The sequence below is a fragment of the Lepidochelys kempii genome, chromosome 1, assembly GCF_965140285.1.
Source record: "Lepidochelys kempii isolate rLepKem1 chromosome 1, rLepKem1.hap1, whole genome shotgun sequence".
Classification (NCBI taxonomy): Eukaryota; Metazoa; Chordata; order Testudines; family Cheloniidae; genus Lepidochelys; species Lepidochelys kempii.
In genome coordinates this window covers 324,129,916-324,147,853 of record NC_136380.1, presented here as the reverse complement: position 1 = coordinate 324,147,853, position 17,938 = coordinate 324,129,916, and the positions used below count along the sequence as shown (strand labels likewise).

General features: G+C 39.8%; 1 protein-coding gene across 1 annotated transcript in view; it reads left to right on the top strand.

Annotated features, from left to right (window-relative positions):
- SLC2A13 (solute carrier family 2 member 13) overlaps positions 1-14,065 on the top strand; it is a 317,348-nt gene extending 303,283 nt beyond the window's left edge. The window contains exons 8-10 of the mRNA XM_073328433.2: positions 9,768-9,889; positions 10,029-10,181; positions 11,724-14,065. Of these exons, the coding sequence (XP_073184534.1) occupies positions 9,768-9,889; positions 10,029-10,181; positions 11,724-11,950 (502 nt within the window). The 3' untranslated portion in view covers positions 11,951-14,065. The remainder of the gene's footprint in view (positions 1-9,767; positions 9,890-10,028; positions 10,182-11,723) is intronic.
- Positions 14,066-17,938: the final 3,873 nt, after the last annotated feature.

Below are 17,938 nucleotides of genomic sequence, written 5' to 3'. Positions count from 1 at the left end.
TCATTAGCAGTTTTAGCAAAATGCTGCAACTGTCGGAAGATGCCCCTGATATTATTGTCTAACCAGAAGTGAAGCAGCATCTAGCTAAGTGCAGTGGTAAACATTATGTGCACATTTTTCAAGCCTAGATCTGTTTTGTTTTTTAAATTGAGGCTGATCATCTGGCATAAAATGCTTTACTCACATATTGGTGGCAATGTGTGTTTTTATGATCAAGACGTTACTCCAGATGTATGTTACAGGTGTAAGAATTGTGGATGTGGACCTAAGCTCCTCCAGAAAGGTTTACATGTTCAATGGATCCATTCTGAGGCATGTGAGCCAGTGACTCGGAAACTGTGAGAAAAGATGCTTGTTGATATTTCAGAATTTAGTTACTTTTGAAATTGATTTATTATTCATCTTTTGGCAAAGAGAGTTATGCTTTGAGTCTTAGTTCAGATGGCATTAAGACTACATACATATAATCAGTTTTACTCCAAAATATATGTTCTGCTTTATCGGTTGCCTCTCCAGGTTCACTCAGGATGTGTCTGCGGATATGAATCTTACAAGTTTGAGAGTATTTTTGCTGACCAACTGGTTTCAGACAATTTGTTGCCTTTGTCTCAGTCTGCAGTCTCAGCCTTCCACAATGGTTCACTTGTGCCTGAGACACTTGGGTCACATGCACACAGGTGGTTCAGTTTGCCATGTTGCGCCTTCGCCCTCTTCAAATGTGGCTCAGGCCAGTTTACTGTCCAACCTTTCACTGGTATTTTCCAATGCCACGGTAACAAAATTCTTAAAAGGAATTCTTTGTCTCCATCTGTTGGAGTAGGAAACAGTTCCTGTGTGGGATCTTAGGATAGTCTTAGAGGCTCTGATGGGCCCTCCGTTCAAGCCTCGACATCTTGTCCCTTTACTCTCTTGTGTCAAAAACCTACATTTGGTGGCAATAACATCCACAAGGAGAGCATGTGAGCTGCAGGCTTTGATGGCAGACCCTCCTTATATACAGTTCTCCAAAGACAAAGTGACCTTGCAGCCGCACCCCAAATTTTTGTTTAAAGTGGTCTCGGTTTCGTTGGAACCAGGCAGTTTCTTTCCCTGTTCTTTCCGAAGCTGCATTCATCTCAGAGGAGCAGTGCCTTCACATGTTAGACATCAGCTGATGTCTGGACAGGATTGACCCTTCATTGCTTCGCCTCGCCTGTTTGTGCCATATGCAGACCCTGAGAAGGGGCAAGCGGTCTCTTCACAGATGATCTCTAAAGGAGTGACATCCTGTATCAAGACTGCACATGAAATAGATTCATATACACGCCCCTCAGTGGGAGCAAGCCCCTTTTACCAGAGTGCAAGCTATGTCAGTGGCATTCTTGAGTGACATCTCAATATTGGACATTTTCACGGCTACCACATGGTCATCAATACATATGTTTATGAATCATTATGGCATTACCATGGCATCCAGAGCAGATGCAAACTTTGGGAAGGCAGTCTTGCAGTCCTTGTTCAAGTAGACTGAGTCCCACCCCCTATGGGTACTGCTTGTGAGTCACCTAAGTGGAATTCATGGCTGCAGCTACTCAAAGGAGAAGAAACAGTTACTTACTGTAACTAGTTCTTTGAGATGTTATGCAGCTGTGTATTCCGTGACCCACCCTCCATGCTCTCTGCATCGGAGTTTAGTTACTGAATGATTGGTGGGAAGGAACTGAAAGGGGATTGAGGCAGTCTCAGATAGCCAGTGGAAGGGGTGTGGCCACGAGACGCGAGTGCTGCCTCCTATAGGTACTGCTAGGAAAAATTCTCCGGTTCTGTTTGGGTGTGCACCTAGTAGAATACACATCTGCTCATATCTCGCAGAACCACAGTTACAGCAGAGGCTATGAAACAGAGTGGCCACAGTGAATGAACCCTGTTATCTAATGGCAAAAGTAAATTGTGGATCATCATCACTTAACACAGGAACTTGTCATTTGGAGTATTAATAGCCCCAAAGTGGATGTACACTGTTCGAGCAGTGAAAAGTGAGTGTTGTGTAAATGAGAATCAGACCCAATTTCTTTGTACACCATCAGCAGCTAGGGCTACTCTGACAAATGAAGGGGTTGGGAATAGCTCCCTTTTATAGACACCCAGCCAGCCAGTAGCTATAAAATCCCTTTTAGTAACTGTTCTCTAATTGCCCTACCTGTAAAGGGTTAAAAAGTCTCACTGCTATACATAGGTAAAAGGAAGGGAGTGGGCACCTGGCCAAAAGAGCCAATGGGAAGACTAGAACTTTTTAAAATTGAAAAAAGACTCTCCTTTTGTCTGTCTGTCTGTTCTCCCGGGGAGAGGCAGACAGGGCAACAGCTATGCTGTAAGAAGCTTGGGCCAGGTATGAAAAAAATCATCAGTATCATACCTAGAAACTACTCATTTAAAACCCAGATATGTAAGTAGGTCAGGGAATGTCTAGCAAGATGCAATTAAGTTTATCCCTTTTATTTCATTACGGCTTGTGGATTCCTCTGTGCTAACCCCAAGTGCTTTTGTTTTGCTTGTAACCTTTAAGCTGGATCTCAGGAAAGCTATTCTTGGTGTTTTATTCTTATCGTTGCTCTTTTAAAATCTAGCAACAGCCTGAGTTCCCGGATGTATTTTCTTTCTTATTTTTTATTAATAAAATTTACCTTTTTAAGAACAGATTTTGATTTTTATGTCGTAAGAGGTTTGTGCACATGTTGTTTAATTAGCTGGTGGAAACAGCTGATTTCCTTTTTTTTTTTTTTTCTGAGCTCTTCCCCAGAGAGGGGCGTAGAAGGACTTGAGAGTACCCCACAGAAAGGAATTCCCAAGTGCACCTTCCTGGGCTTTCAAAGGGGTTCTGCACTTGGGTGGTGGCAGCATCTACCAATCCAAGGTCAGAGAAAAACTGTAACCTTTGGAGTTTAATACAAGCCTGAAGTGGCCAGTGTTAATTTTTTAAATCCTTGCGGGCCCCCATCTTCTGCACTCAAAGTGCCAGAGTGGGGAATTAGCCTTGACAGCTACACGTCATCTCCAAGTACAGAGGATCATTTTGAAATGTGTTTATTTTACCAAGAGTTTAAAGAGCTGAATCATAACACTGGTGAGTTTGTAGAAAATTATTTTGTATCCTTAGACTTCGTGGGCGAAAGCTTTGAACTTTTAACTGCATTAGTCTAAAATGCTGGTGAACAGGCCAGAATGTTAGTAAAGAGGAGGCCATCATATATAATACATTTTACTATGAAAAAATCCTTTGGGTTAAAAATCTAACTCCCACAAATGTGCTTAGTGGGACAACAATACCCATTTTTATAGGAATATTACATTTTTCTGTGTTGGTCGTGTAATATCCTGTCCACCTATACTCTGGATGTCCCTAAACCTCCAACTGCCTGAAGCTGAGAGTGGATGACACTGGATAATTGCCCTGTTCTGTTCATTTCCTCTGAAGAGGAAAATGTCTGGCATTGGCCGCTGTCAAAAGGTGGGATAATTGGTCTAGATAGACCATTGGTCTGACCCATTATGGCCATTCTTATGTTCTTATTGTCTATTTCATGATGTTGCACCAATATGTGACCCTTACAACAAAGCAAAAGTTAATAGGAATTAGAGAAGGAAAGATCAGTTGGGTCACTTTCTCTTGTTTTGCTGATTTTTTTTCCAATATACTTCCTAATGATTTCTCTAATGTAGTTCTAAATAATGCCCATGCTGGTATTTCCAGCACTGCCCTGGGGAGTTATTCCACAGTCCAATTGGCCTCATTGTTAGGAAAACTAATGCTGACTCTCAAGGAAATTATCCTCTTCTTCTCAGTTTCATCCCATTACTTCTACCGAAATACTTTGGACAGTCCAGAGCAGTTTTTATCCTCCTGAGTGTTTACATGGTTTTAAAAATGTGTTAATATATTGCACATTAAAAATATGCATTTACGGTTATAAAAATCTAAAGACAACTGAAGTCCATGGAAAGACTCCAGTTAACTTCAAGAGACCTTGGATTAAGCCCTTAGAAAATAAGGTTTTTCAAATATTCCTAACTTCAGTGACTTTTCTGATAAAGAAATGCCTTCTGTGGTCACAGTGAAATCAGAAAGTGACACACTTCTGTGTAAGCATAAAAACTTTAAAATTGTTAGCAGCATTTGACCTGAGATGACGATAGTGGTGACTTACTATGTATAAATGGATGTATTAAAAATAAATAACCCAGTAAATTAATCATCTGTTTCAAATGAGTTTTTACCATATTTACTAAAAGTAAAGTTCCAATAATCTTACCTAGCATTACTATAGGTAAGAGTTAATAAGCGTTTCATCTGAGTTCAACACAAATAGTGTTACTGCATTAACATGAATTACTACAAATTTGCTTTTGAGTGGAACACCATAGCCTATGTCATTATATAAACTGTTGCTCTAGATTTGTTTTCAGCCCATGAGGATGATAAAATCTCCTGTTAGCAGTTTGAGTTCTCCTGAGATACTGAGAGTAATTCGGGGTAGATTTCTCAATATGTTATGGCTGTTTAGTTTCCATTAATTTAAAGTAAAGGGTGCTTCTTAAAGTGTTTGCAGAAAATACATGACAAAAGCAACTTGCATTAAAATGTTTTAACTGTGAGATTATTATGTTTTCACTTCAGCTGCAATTTAAGGGGAAGAGATCTGATATATCCTTACAGCTTATAGTTTTATGATCTGACACATTCTTGTTATTTATAAACTCTTTCTGCTGGGACCTGATTTGCATTATTTCTTTTGTAAACTATTTCCATGGAATTTTCTCCTTGTATTTGCATTCCCATTAAAGTGATGAAATTGCTCAGAAAGCATTTGGGTAACTACCATAGATATTCCATTCATGCAGTTCCAAATACAGCCCTTTATGTAGCAGCATGCTGTATAGTTGTTATTATTAATATATTTTCTTAGTAAAATGGTAGATGATTGCATTAGAATGACTACATTAACAGTACTTCATGCAGCAGTCAGTTTCTAACCTATTGGCCTTGCATTCGTTTTATTTATTTACATATCTTGATGTGTCAGCCTTCAGCAAGTGCAAATATATATCTCTATCTGTAGCTAATGGGTTTCTTCTGGGTGCCATGTGCCACCTCACTATAGAGAAGATAAATAAAGCACAGAGGATCATACCTGCCCAAGTTTATACTAACATTTAGTTTCTAATGCTGTGTTTTCCTATACCCATGACACTGAATCAGCTTTCCTTGAAACAGTACTTCCTCTCCGTTACTGACGTTTCTAGAGAGAGCAGGTCAGTGGCCCCAGCAGAAGGAGGTTTTTAATGACATGTGTTTTTTTCCCCATATGCTTTGTTTGTTCCATTCTGTCAAAAGTAGAAGGACACACCTGGAGAAAAACTGTGATAGAATGAAACATCCAAGCCTCTTGGTGGTGATGCCTATGGGAATCAGTAGGTTGGTGCATGCCGGTAGATATAGCTACAAGATGATAAAACAAAGTAACATCTTTGTGTACTGTGAGGAAAAAATCATAAGAAAGCAGCGGACTCTTCTTTGATGGGCAGCCGCAGTGCAGACTGAAAGGAACAAAGAAACCAATTACAATATTGTTTGCAACAAGACATTTTAAAGTAATAATCAGCTTCTATTCATTACTATGCACCTGCAAATGTACTAACAGTAGCAGTGAAAGAAGCAAATGTGTGCTAATGAAACCGGAGGGCATTGTCTGAGCAATTCCATGATTTGATGGTGATGCAAATGCAAAGAAGGTGACCATGCAGGGGTGAATGGGAGAAGGCTATGCAATCACCAGGTGCTAGGATATTAAATATATCAAACATCATTTGCTCGGCATTTAAGGAACCACAAACTTATGCACAAGGATAGTCTTCCAGTGAATTCATCATCTTGCGTGAATATCACACACTGTACATTGCCTGAATCAAATTGAACCTTTACCCATCAGGGAGGAATGCATGAAACTGTTTATACTGTAAAAGTTTGCCAAAAAAAGGTAGGGGATGTTGTTTTTCAAGCTATTTCAGTGTACAACGTGACATTGAACGAAGCCACAAACAAAATATCAGAGGTGAGATGAGACAAGACCTGGTGTCATGTTTAACAGTTGGGAGAGCCAACCAGAAGAAATGACAAAGATTATAGCAGTTTCCTTGATCCCTCAGTCTTAATCAGGTTTGCAACCTGGGGTCTTGTTAGATTGCCAGCTGCTTCTGGATATCCATGTAGCAGCAGTTGCTAAAGATCTGTTTGTTCTTTCTGCCTGGCAAGTTGATAACCATCTTTTGTGGGGGGTACTTAACTGGCCTTGGTTATCCATATGTTTGATACCTGAAGGCCAGAAACAAACCAGAAGAAACTGAATGAGACAGGGTTACTAAACGTGCCCTTTATTCTGCAGAGAGTGAATTATGGTTCCAATACAGGTACATCAGTGTTAGGAGATGAAAGGTGTCACTTAATAGCTATGTTAATCACACATGCATAACCCAGCTTTCTTAGCTTAAACCATTTGTTTAAAAGTACTCAAAAACATAAGAGTACTGAACACATGCAAATGGTGATGTAGAAATCCTTATAACTCAATTAAACTAGGGAAGAGTTAAGGTTGTTTTTCTGGCTTTAAATGTGCATTGACAATCTATCCAGTGTTTGGATTATTTTTATACCTATTTGAAGTGTGCCTATATTTCCAGGCATTCTGAAGTTGAGATTTGGGTTTGTTTTAAACTTAAACATTATGTAAACTTAACAGTAAACATTGAATTGACCTGTATGCTCAAACTTTGCCTGAGAATATATAGTGGGTTAATTCCAATTAGGAAGTATTATGTTTTATCAGCCATGTTGTTATCTTTATGTGATAGGGCATGGCTCTCTGCTCCTGTCTTCCTGGACAAATGGCTCTAACACCTCTGGTTTGTAACCACCACGGTGTAGTTTATTTGTGTTATGTTAGGGGGCTTATTCCTTCACCCACTTACTTCCCTGGTCCTTCTCGCATGAACAGAGAGCAACAGTACTCGAAGTCCAAAGGTGCAAACAATTCGATGCTTATTGGGGTGAACTTCCAGCAAGCATGATACCAGTTTCCTTCCTTAGTGTCCCCCTTCCCAGCTTTGACACCACAGAGCCTTACCTGTGTCCCTGTTCCCATTCCTTAGCTAAACATGATTCCAATTTCCGCACCCCCATTTGCTGTTCCCATTCCCCCCCACCCACTTCCTGATTGACTGCAGACTATATAGTAAAATTTGAGTACTGCTTAGCTATACCTTAACCAATCATTTTACTGAAATTTAACCCAATCCTAACATATTGTAACATGATTATGTAACCAATTATATCCCACCACCTTAATTAGTTTACACCCAGCAAAATTAATTATACAACAGACAGAAACAATCACAGAACCAGACAGAGTTTATACAGACAAACAATAGGGAAATGGGGACTACAGTGATGGAACAACAAAGAAATGAGGATTTCACATCCCAGCTATTGATAAGTGAGTTCTTGCCAGACAGGATGCTATCAAACTAAGTTTCCTTTTACATCTTCTAGGCACTTCCCTTTCTCTGGAGGCGATAGGCATTATCAGGACAGGATTGTATTCCTAACAGCCCAATAGCACCTTATTTCAGTGTGACTAGTTTGGAATGTGAGGATCTGACCATTTGCTTCCCAGCTTATGGCTGCCTCTGCTGCTTAGCCAAAGATCTTAGCCTAAGCACAGGGCCTCAGACTGTCACAGTAAGAGAAGGACCTTACACCAGCAGACAGTGATTTTGATTCTCTTTTATACCTCTAGAACTAGCTAAGTGATAAGAATACACCTAAATTCTTAGAGTATAGGCCTTTACAGACAGGTCTGAATATCTATATCCTAACATGTTATATCAACACCACCCTCTTACCCATCCAGCAATTCTATCATCATTCCTTTTTGCCAGACAGAAGAGAGGGCAGGGATCTCTCCACGCAGAGATCTCCCTTTACCATGGCCCTGCTGGCCTGCCCCGTCCCCACCTCTCTCTGTTTTCCTCCTCATACTTTCCTCCTGTGCTCCTTTTCTACTCTGGCAGTTAACATGCCAATTAGCAACTTAGCTCTCCCAGCCTAGTAATTATCCACTCCTTTGGAACTCAGGGTCTCTGGAGGGAACTAACTAAATTTGCAGTGACCAGAGTGCTGCTTCAGCTGCTGGTTCTCAGCACTCTGTCACAATTCATCATTCATTTCATAAACCAGCAGCGTACCAAGTTTAAGAGATATAACAGTTTTTCTTTTGCATTTTTTTGGGAACCAACTGTAATAATGACAGGCCCAATAATACGTTCCAGATGGTAATTCCTGCTCTTCCTCCTCACTACTTATTGCCCACTTATACCAGTGCATCCTGTTTTTCATGCTATATGACACATCAAATGCATGAGTGTGCAGCTGTATCAGAAATTTTTAACCTACACAGATGTTCAATTCTTTATACTTTTTCGTCTACAAATAAGTAATGTTTTGTCTATACTGTAGGGACACTGTCATCTTAAAAATCACATTTCTGACTGAAAATGTGGTACTACGGTAGTCAACAGTAACAGCTAAGGTTATTATAATTAAAAAGTTATTCGGGGAAGGGAGAAAAAAATATCTCCTTCAAGTTTATTTACTTTATGCATTTCACAGCACAATTGGTCATTGTAGAGTCAGTTAATTTCTGACTTGCTGAAAAGATGCTTATAAACATCAACAGGAAAACAGGAAAATCCTTACCAAAAATAATTAATGAATTGTAATTAATCAAAACATACTATTTAAAGAGTACTCTTTCAGAAAGTGGATTTAAAAAAAATCAATTCAAAAATTTCAAGTTGGTGGTGTCCCTTTAAATCTATAAAAAATAAAATACTAAACTAATTCACTGATACTAAACTATTTGACATTATGTTTTGATATGCTTTTATATGCATGGATCATAAGCTCTATTTTGTACACTTTATTTCTGGAAATGCACAGTTTCTAAATGCATGCAGAGTGGGAGAGATGGAGATGGAGAAGCATACTTTTTCTCCAGCAATTCAAATACTTTCTCCTTAAATACTTAAATGAAGTACTATACATAGACATTGGTGTAGTCTTTAGAAGAAAATAACTTTTTCCCCCTGTTATACAAACATGTTTTTCTGGTTTTGGCACGGACCAATGCCTTACTGGTTATGTCCAAAGATTCCAGTGTAAAAACTATGTACTTTGAGTTAAAAGTTTAGCACTCCATACTTCGGGCATGAATACGCTACTGTTGCAGCACTTCCAGCTTATGGGCCTGATGCTGCACCTCTTACTCAGATGGGTAATGTTTATGTGAATTGGTTTTGATGGGACTATTCATGTGTAGCAAAGACTATTCGTCTGAAGAATTGGAGGATTGGGCCCCAAGAACACGAGTACAGTATTTAAGTGCAGAGCCGCCGGTTACTATTCCTTGGGCCACAATGTCAAACACAAAATGTCTTTGAATGGTTTTGAAATAGGCATGTACTTAAATGTAGCATTTGGCTCAAAATGTCTTTATTAAATTAAGGAACAATTCAGTTTTCTAACTTTATACTTGCTTGATCTGACATTAAAAGTTTTGAAAATATATTTGCTTGTTTTTTTCATTAAGACATTCGGATACCACATTTGTATTGAAAGGCTGCTAATTTCCCTGAACACAATTATCTAATGATTATTTTATATGGTTATTTTTCAGATGTTCAAATGAAACCAGATTCAAAACAGAAGAATTATTTTGGGCATATAATTTCTGCCCTACTCCATACTCTTGGACAACACTTCTGGGCCTTATTTTATACTTGGTTTTCTTCGCACCTGGTAAGCAAATACTTGTTTCAGCACATAGCTTTAAGTAAATAGCAAACATTTGAAGTTCTTAATGGTCAGACCACTTGAAGCTTCTCTTACTGTTCAGTCTGATTGTTATACTAAAATTGATCTTTTTTTAAATTCTCAGGAATGGGACCTATGCCCTGGACAGTAAATTCTGAAATCTATCCACTTTGGGCTAGAAGTACAGGAAATGCATGTTCATCTGGTGTAAACTGGATTTTCAATGTTCTGGTGTCACTGACATTTTTGCATACAGCAGAATACCTTACATACTATGGTAAGATGTTGTTTATGTCTTAATCTGCAGTAATAACATTTGCATTCTTACATGGCACATAGATTTACTACAGTTTAGATCAGGGGTGGGAAAACTATGGCCCGCGAGCCAGATCCGGCCCATGAGGGCTTTGGATCCGGCCCGTGGGATTGCCACCCTTTGGATCTGGCCGGCGGGATTGCCACATCCCTGCAACCCCTGGGGGAGGGGGGCAGAGGGCTCTGTGCGCTGCTCTTGCCTGTGGGTACCTCCCCTGAAGCTCCCATTGGCCAGGAACAGGGAACCACGGCCAATGGGAGCTTCGGGAGAGGTACCCACAGGCAAGAGCAGCATGCGGAGCTCTCTGCCCCCCCCACCCCCCCCCAGGGGCTGCAGGGACATGGTGCCAGCTGCTTCCCAGAGCGGTGCTGGGCCAGGACAGGCAGGCAGGGAGCTTGCCTTGGCCCCGGTGCATGCCGCTGTCACCCTGGAGCCACCCCAGGTAAGCGACGCTGGGTCAGAACCTGAACCCCTCCTGCCCCCCAGCTCCATGCCCTGAGCCCCCTGAACCGCAAACCCCTGCCCTGAGCTCCCTGCTGCACCCTGCCCCCCTCCTGTACCCCAACCCCCTGCCCTGAGCCTCCACATACACTCCGCACTCCTTCTTTGACCCAACTCCTTGCCTTGAGCCCCTTCCTGCACACCTCACCCCCTCCCACACCCCGCACTCCCTTCCACACCCCAATCCCCGGCCCCTGGCCCTGCATGCAATTTCCCCACCCAGATGTGGCCCTCGGGCCAAAAAGTTTGCCCACCCCTGGTTTAGATGATGATATACTAGCTGTTTTGTGGTATGCCATTTTAGCTGCCAAGTTCTTGATTAACACTAGTTTAGTAAGTTTCATTCTTTAAGAAGGGAATGTAAACAGATCATTTATAATGAGGAAAATGAGGGAAACCTTCTGTTTAGTATAATACTGTGGTGCCCATTTAAAAGGGTAGCATTTGCCAACTTTTATCACATAGTAGTATCTGAGATTCCCCTTCTTGTCATTACCATCACATGCCTAGTCATGTGGTTATACAGTCATTGCAAATAGTAATTAGGGATAGGGTAAATTCAAAAGTCTGGTTTAATCTGTGTAATCCTTTTGTCTATTTTTGTTGATGTTTCTCTGTTTTCTGGGTCACCTCAAGGCCCATTCAGCCCGGGGGAAGCCAAACCTTCCCTTTCACGTGTCTCTTTATTGCAGACCTCCAGTAATGTTATTGCTATTTCTTTTAACTGATGGGAAGTTAAAAGGATCTGTTTGAGTTTCCATGTTATTCTAAAATCAAGTGGAGTATTGCTCCTTACTAATTTGATTTATTCCAGAGTGATGTAAAAAAGCCGTTTTTTCTCATGTCCACAGACATGTGCTCCTTTATTGTAATGCTGCAGTTCATATTTCACAAACTTCTTTGATTTCTGTAGCCTCCTAATTCTGTTGTTTCTGTGGGAGATGGTAAAGACAGGAGGGATAAAGTTCTGTAACCTAGTATGTGTGTTGTTTTGTATTGCAGGGGCATTCTTCCTCTATGCAGGGTTTGCTGGTATGGGACTCATTTTCATCTACGGCTGCCTTCCTGAGACTAAAGGGAAAAAACTAGAGGAAATTGAATCTTTGTTTGAAAACAGGCTATGTACATGTGGTATTTCAGATTCTGATGAAGGGAGGTATATTGAATATATTCGGGTGAAGGGAAGTAATTATCATCTGTCTGACAATGATGCTTCTGATGTGGAATAATTTTCAGCTGCTGATGTATTAATCATTTAAAAGCCTTCTGGGGGAAGAGCAGCTCTTGGTGACCTCACTGCCCTGCTTCTGGTCTGGTTCTCCTTTCTACTGCCTAGTTACAAATGCCTTCATGTAATAAAATACTTCATTTGGGAGAAAATTAAGTGTAATAATGTTTTCTGATCATGGAAAGTAATGGTTTCCAAAGGGGATTTAATTCTTCGATTGTATGAATTTACCTATGGTGTGCAATACAGGTATCTGTGCATTATACCAAATGAAATGCATATGGTGTACCATACTGTATATCCTTATCTTTCTTTTTTGACAAAAGTTAAAATAATGTAATAGCTAATCAGCAACCAAATGACTCATAAAAGTAAAATAAATCTGGGAACAGGGGCTGGATTCACAAAAGAACTTTAACTTCTAGGCACCTAAAAAAATCACTGGGATTCACAAAATTTGAGTTAAGCACTCAGGCTTCCTGTACAATGACTGGTGGGATATAGGCACCTGTGAATGGGATTCACCAAAGCCAGCACACTAGGTGGATTCCTATAGCCAGTGGGAGATGCCAGGGAGGGGGGGGTGTCCTAAGGCATGTCTCTCTCTGAGAGTTTGGCACCTAAATCCAGGCTGGCGGGAGGCATCTCCCTCTCCTTGGGATTCTCAGCTGCAAGCCCTCTCTTGGAGATTCACCAGGAGTTAGGGCACTCACCTGAGAGGTGGCAGATCCCTATTTGAAACCCTTCTCTGTGTCAGGTGGACGGGCAACATGAACCAGGGCACTCCCACATCCTTGATGAGTACCCTAGCCACTGGGATAAAAGTTGAGTGAGGTACTCCTCTGCATCCTCCTCCCGTGAGCATGCATCGAAGATTGGGCCCTACAGGCGAGTTAGGCGGAGGAATTCCTATCTTCCCCTGGTTTGTGCTTTGCACTGGGGCTTAGGCACCCAGACACCTACAGGGGAGCCACAGTGTGTGTACTGAGAGGCACAATATCAGCACCAACGGGAACTTTTAATGCAAAATCTTAGGAACCTACAGGGTTTGGCAGCAACTGAGCAGGGGTTTTGTGAATCCCAGTGGTGCCTGATCCTGGGATTTAGGTACCCAAAGTGGCAGTTAGGTGCCTTAATCCCTTTGTGACTCTAGCCCTACATATTTGGTGTTTTTGTCACAGCAGCCTGAATATGAAATAAGCAGAATGAGAAATCAACAGGATGCTGTAGAATAATCACTTGAAATTATCACACAGTTTGAAAATACAAATATCTTCTGTCTTTATGGGAGAGATGTATCTCCTACGTTTCCCTAATGGGATTCCACTCTTGTTTCTTTGCGGTGATATCCAGCGGTCTGTACTAAATTGCTCAGTGTTTCAACTCTAGTGGCACAGTGGATGTCGGTTATATTACTCTATCCAGCTATTGATCTTTGACCATATATTATGATCAGTAGTTGGTATTAGTGAGCTAAATTGCCAAAGAATGACCTTAAGTTCACAGTAAGGTGTAATTAAACGTGATTGCCTGGACAAATAAACTGACAGATATTGATAAGTGCCACTTAAAGGCCTTAACTGGAAAGGTTAACTGGAAAAAAGTGATTTTTCATTCCCATTTGTGCATCTGAGCATTCTGGTACATGTCCAGTTTTGAACACAAATATCAGTTTAAAAAAAAAGGAAGAAAAATAGGGTTAAGATCTTGTGTTGATAAGTTCACAGCAATCACTGCCCCATTGCTCATTAATATACATGTCACTTCCAATTTATGTCTTATGTGCAAAGTAAATTATTTCTAGCAGGTCTTTCCTCCCTTTACTCATACAGTGTCTTTGGATCTGAAAAGAAAATTAGCAGTATTCAAATGCTGATATTTACTCACATTAATTGTCTTATGAAGCATTGCAAAATTGTCAGGAAAATTCACCACGTCAGGCACAAAAAGCTGCTCACCCACATTCACCATGGTAATGAAAAAATTAATGGTATTTTATTCACCTGCCAAAAAAATTACTTGTGTTGGCAAGTAGAATCTTATAAGGCTGCATTAAAATATCATGATATTTTCCTCCCTCTCTACCCCTTACCCAGTTAATCCTTCAGAGAAATAAGTTTTTAAAAAAGTTGGAAGCTCAAAGTCATACCCCTGAAATTCTGAATGGAGGAAAAATCCCTTTTCACATATCCCTTTCTTTTCATGCTGTACAGTTTTGATGAAACTATATGAGATCGTTGGGTTTTATAGATACAGGTTTGGTGGCCTTTTCATGGACTGAGAGACATATTTTGAATGTGGGTTTGCTCTCTAAGAACAAGAATGTTATTGGTTGCCTAATTATTGTAGTCGGTCACACATGGGTGATAAGTTTGTATTGTAACTCTTTGCTAGATCTGATTTATATTGCGCTATATAATTTTATACAGGGGCTTTTCTAACTCCTTGAGTTTTCTTTGAATTGTGTATTTTGTCAGAGTTGGGTGTGGCTGTCTTTTTAACTTTATAAAACTGTTAACAAAAAGAACTGTTTAAGAAGCAAATGGTTTAAAACATCCCTCTTGTAATTTGGAAAAGGAGGAAATAAGCATGATAAACAGAGAGCTTTGGCATGATTGGACTCTGAATGTGCACCTGCTCAGTTAGAGGGCCAGGCTCCCAGGCCTCGGATCTCTGCTCTCATTTAGGCACACCACACTTTTATGCCCTCAAATATGAGATGTTGAAAATGTTGCAGCATGTACACATTCAAACGTACACTCTATTAGGCACACTGTTGCCAGTGTATAGCCTTCACTGAGGGCACAAGATAGTCTTAAATACTTTTATGGGTAACCTGGCTTCTGCCTGACCCCCAAAAGTCTATTCTCCAGGCCATGATTCAGAAAAGAATCCCTATTCAGGACAGCATGTAAGCACACGTTTAAATGCTGCCCTGAATAGAGACAGACTTTAGCATGTATCTCTCCTAAGGCCCTGACCCAGCAATACACTTAAGAATGTGCTTAACTTTTAGCATGCGATTAGTCCCATTGATTTAAGTGCTTTTGCTGGACTGGGGCCTAAGCTACTTGAAATGCAGCTGATCTCTAATAGCTTTAGTGATCAACTGTCACTCTATTGCACCAACATCTATGATTAGACAAAATTATTGCACTGCTGTCACTCATTTGGCATAACTGAAGTAAAGTGACTGTAATAGAAATTGTCACAAGATCAGTGACTTGTTTTTCTGCAAATGCTGGGGCTTTTTAGCAAAAGAAGACCATTATCCTTTGTCAACAGTGTTTCTTGGGTGTTCTCATAAACTACATCCCGCTGTGCACAGTACTCTGCTATATTTCTGACACTTATGACTTTTATCTTATTGTAGACAATTTTCTAAAGTCATGCATGACATTTCCCTACTCTCTAGGCATAGAGACTAAAAACACAATGCATTTCAGCTGTGAATGCAGCTGAGTAATGAGGGCACAAAACCTACTGTCTTCTTTTCTGTCACTTTCTTTTCCCACCCAGTGGAGTTGGATTTAAGTCTTCCTTTTACTATTGCTTTATACAAAGATAATATTCCAGCTCTTATAAGTATTAGACATAATTCCAAGCATTATTTATAATAAAAACAAGATCAACTGAATACTTGAAATTAATCTTACATAATTAGGGTTTTATTTTTAGAATCCGTTAACATTTATAATGTATGAAGAAAATGAAACAAATATTTCTATTTTGCAACAGGTTTTTATATTTGTGCATATTTTACGTTCTAAGAGATTTTGATAGTGTGGGTAGACTTACTAACATTCCAGATAAAAAGATATAAATACAATGTAGCTGAATAATTTCTTATGACAGGATTTTAATTTATAAAAGAACGTAAATAGTATGTCTAAGCACAGTGTCATTTTTATTAAAAGCTTTCTGCAGAAGATGTGAAATTATTTCTTCACACGTACTACATGTTTAATTCAGGGGCATCGGGAAAGTTAAAGTAGGATTGGTGGTATAATTTTGGCTAAATTGGCATATGAGTTACGTACTTACAGTTTGGGGAATTTCATATCTCTGATGCTTCAGATCATGTAGGTCTGATAATAGGTATAGGAGATGTTAGTCCAGATGCATATTTTATTTTTTAAAATTTTATTAAAAATTAATTTGTTAATCCTGTTGTAGAGTTCTAAAGCTTCTTTCATGTAATTTACAAGTTGTTTCTGCCCCTCATCAAATTGCTGGTCAAATTGTGGGGTTTTGGTTTTTTGTTCTTTTTAATTTGGTTTTGAAGATAATCATTAAAGTGGACTAAGCCCTCCAGGAATCATTTAGAGAGCATTTAGTAATGAAATGTAGTTGCTGAGCATACACAGGAGATAATTTTTATCATGTGAGTTGTAGTGATAGCAAGTCAGAACCTTGTAATAAGGGAAGAGACATGAAAAGAAATGTTGTTGTGCTAACTTCTTTTTGAATAAAATGGAAGTCGCAATGTCTTTCTTGTATAGGAGTTAGTGCTGGAGAAAAAAGATCAAATATTTCATATTAGAAGTTTCTTAAAGTAACATTACAGTTGAGACACCCATCAAGGAGGACAAGGAATTGTCTTTTACTTACCTCATTATAAATCCTCTATTAACCGGGGAGTTGGAGGCATGCAAGGTTATTCAGCAAAGCGAATGTGCCAAAAGGGCAAATCCTGCCCCCTCCTTTGCAGGTTGAATGGGCGTCTGGCAGGGGCAATGCTGTAATTCTGCTTTGTAGGAAGGTAGAGAATGGTAGAAGCCACCCCTTGTGTGGCATGGAGTCCAGTTCCCCAGATTATTCCCATAAACATCGGAGCAGGTGTGCCCCATGAAATGAGATGGCATGGCAGGAGTGAGTTGGAAGAAGGATGCAATTGCTCCACATGTCCTCCAGTCCCAGCTTCTCATAGGAAGGGGGGAACACTGGGCTTGAGCAGATCTGCGAAGAGGGAGCTCCCTTTCCTCTGGAGCTCCCCATTGCTCCCCTGAGTTTCTTGGGCTGGGCACTGGAGAGAAGTTTTGACCATAGGGATCCAAAGCTCATTGCATTTATGGGAGTCTTTCCTTTGACTTTTCGGACTTTGGAACAGGCCCTGTGTGCAGGAGTAGCTATGTACAATGGGATAAGATGGACCAGACTCATAATTCTGTTTGTTTGTTTCTCACCTTTAACATTATTTTAACAAGGATTTTTTGTTTTTAACGTTACCTGTAATTTACAAAAAGAAGCTTTTATTGTCCGGACGTTGTTTAACAAAAGAGAGATGTCGCATTCCACATTATAGAGATATTTTAGTATAAAAAACAAAGTTCTGCTAAGCACTTTAAAAAAGCAAAGATATTTGTGCACTTTTTCTGAGCGATTGAAACTGACCAAATCCCAGTCCTTTTCATCTAGAAGAAAATAGAGCTTTGTGTACCAGGCCAGAAGCAGATAATCCACAATATGTGCTTTATGGCAACTTGTTTTATTGCGGGTAACATTTACAGCTTACATGTAGCTGCTGCCTATAAAAATGATTCTGAATTATTCTCCAGATTTAGACAAGTCACTTTTTTTTGTGCAAAAATACTTGTTGTTTTCTATAAAACTTCATAGCCTTGTGTACAGTACAGTTAAGCATAATCCATGAAGTGGTTTAGGTTGTGGCAGTGTTAAAAATGTCAGACCAGTAAACTCTTCTAGGTGAACATTGTTGAAGAAATATTGTTGTTTGAGTTATTGGGGGGGAGACTCCCTAAAGGCAACTATATAGATTTTAAAAGTCAGAGAAAATGGCAGTTCCTGTGTATTTTGTGTATGTTCTCACATAGAAGAGTTTTTTATGTGCCAATAATCGTCACTGTGGTGTTTTGTAACAAAGTGTTAATGGTGTTCCAAAGTACTGTAGAGGAAAATATTTTAGCCACACAATCTGTTTGTGTTAACTAAAGGCCCATTTCTAATCTCACTTACACCAGTTTCTCAA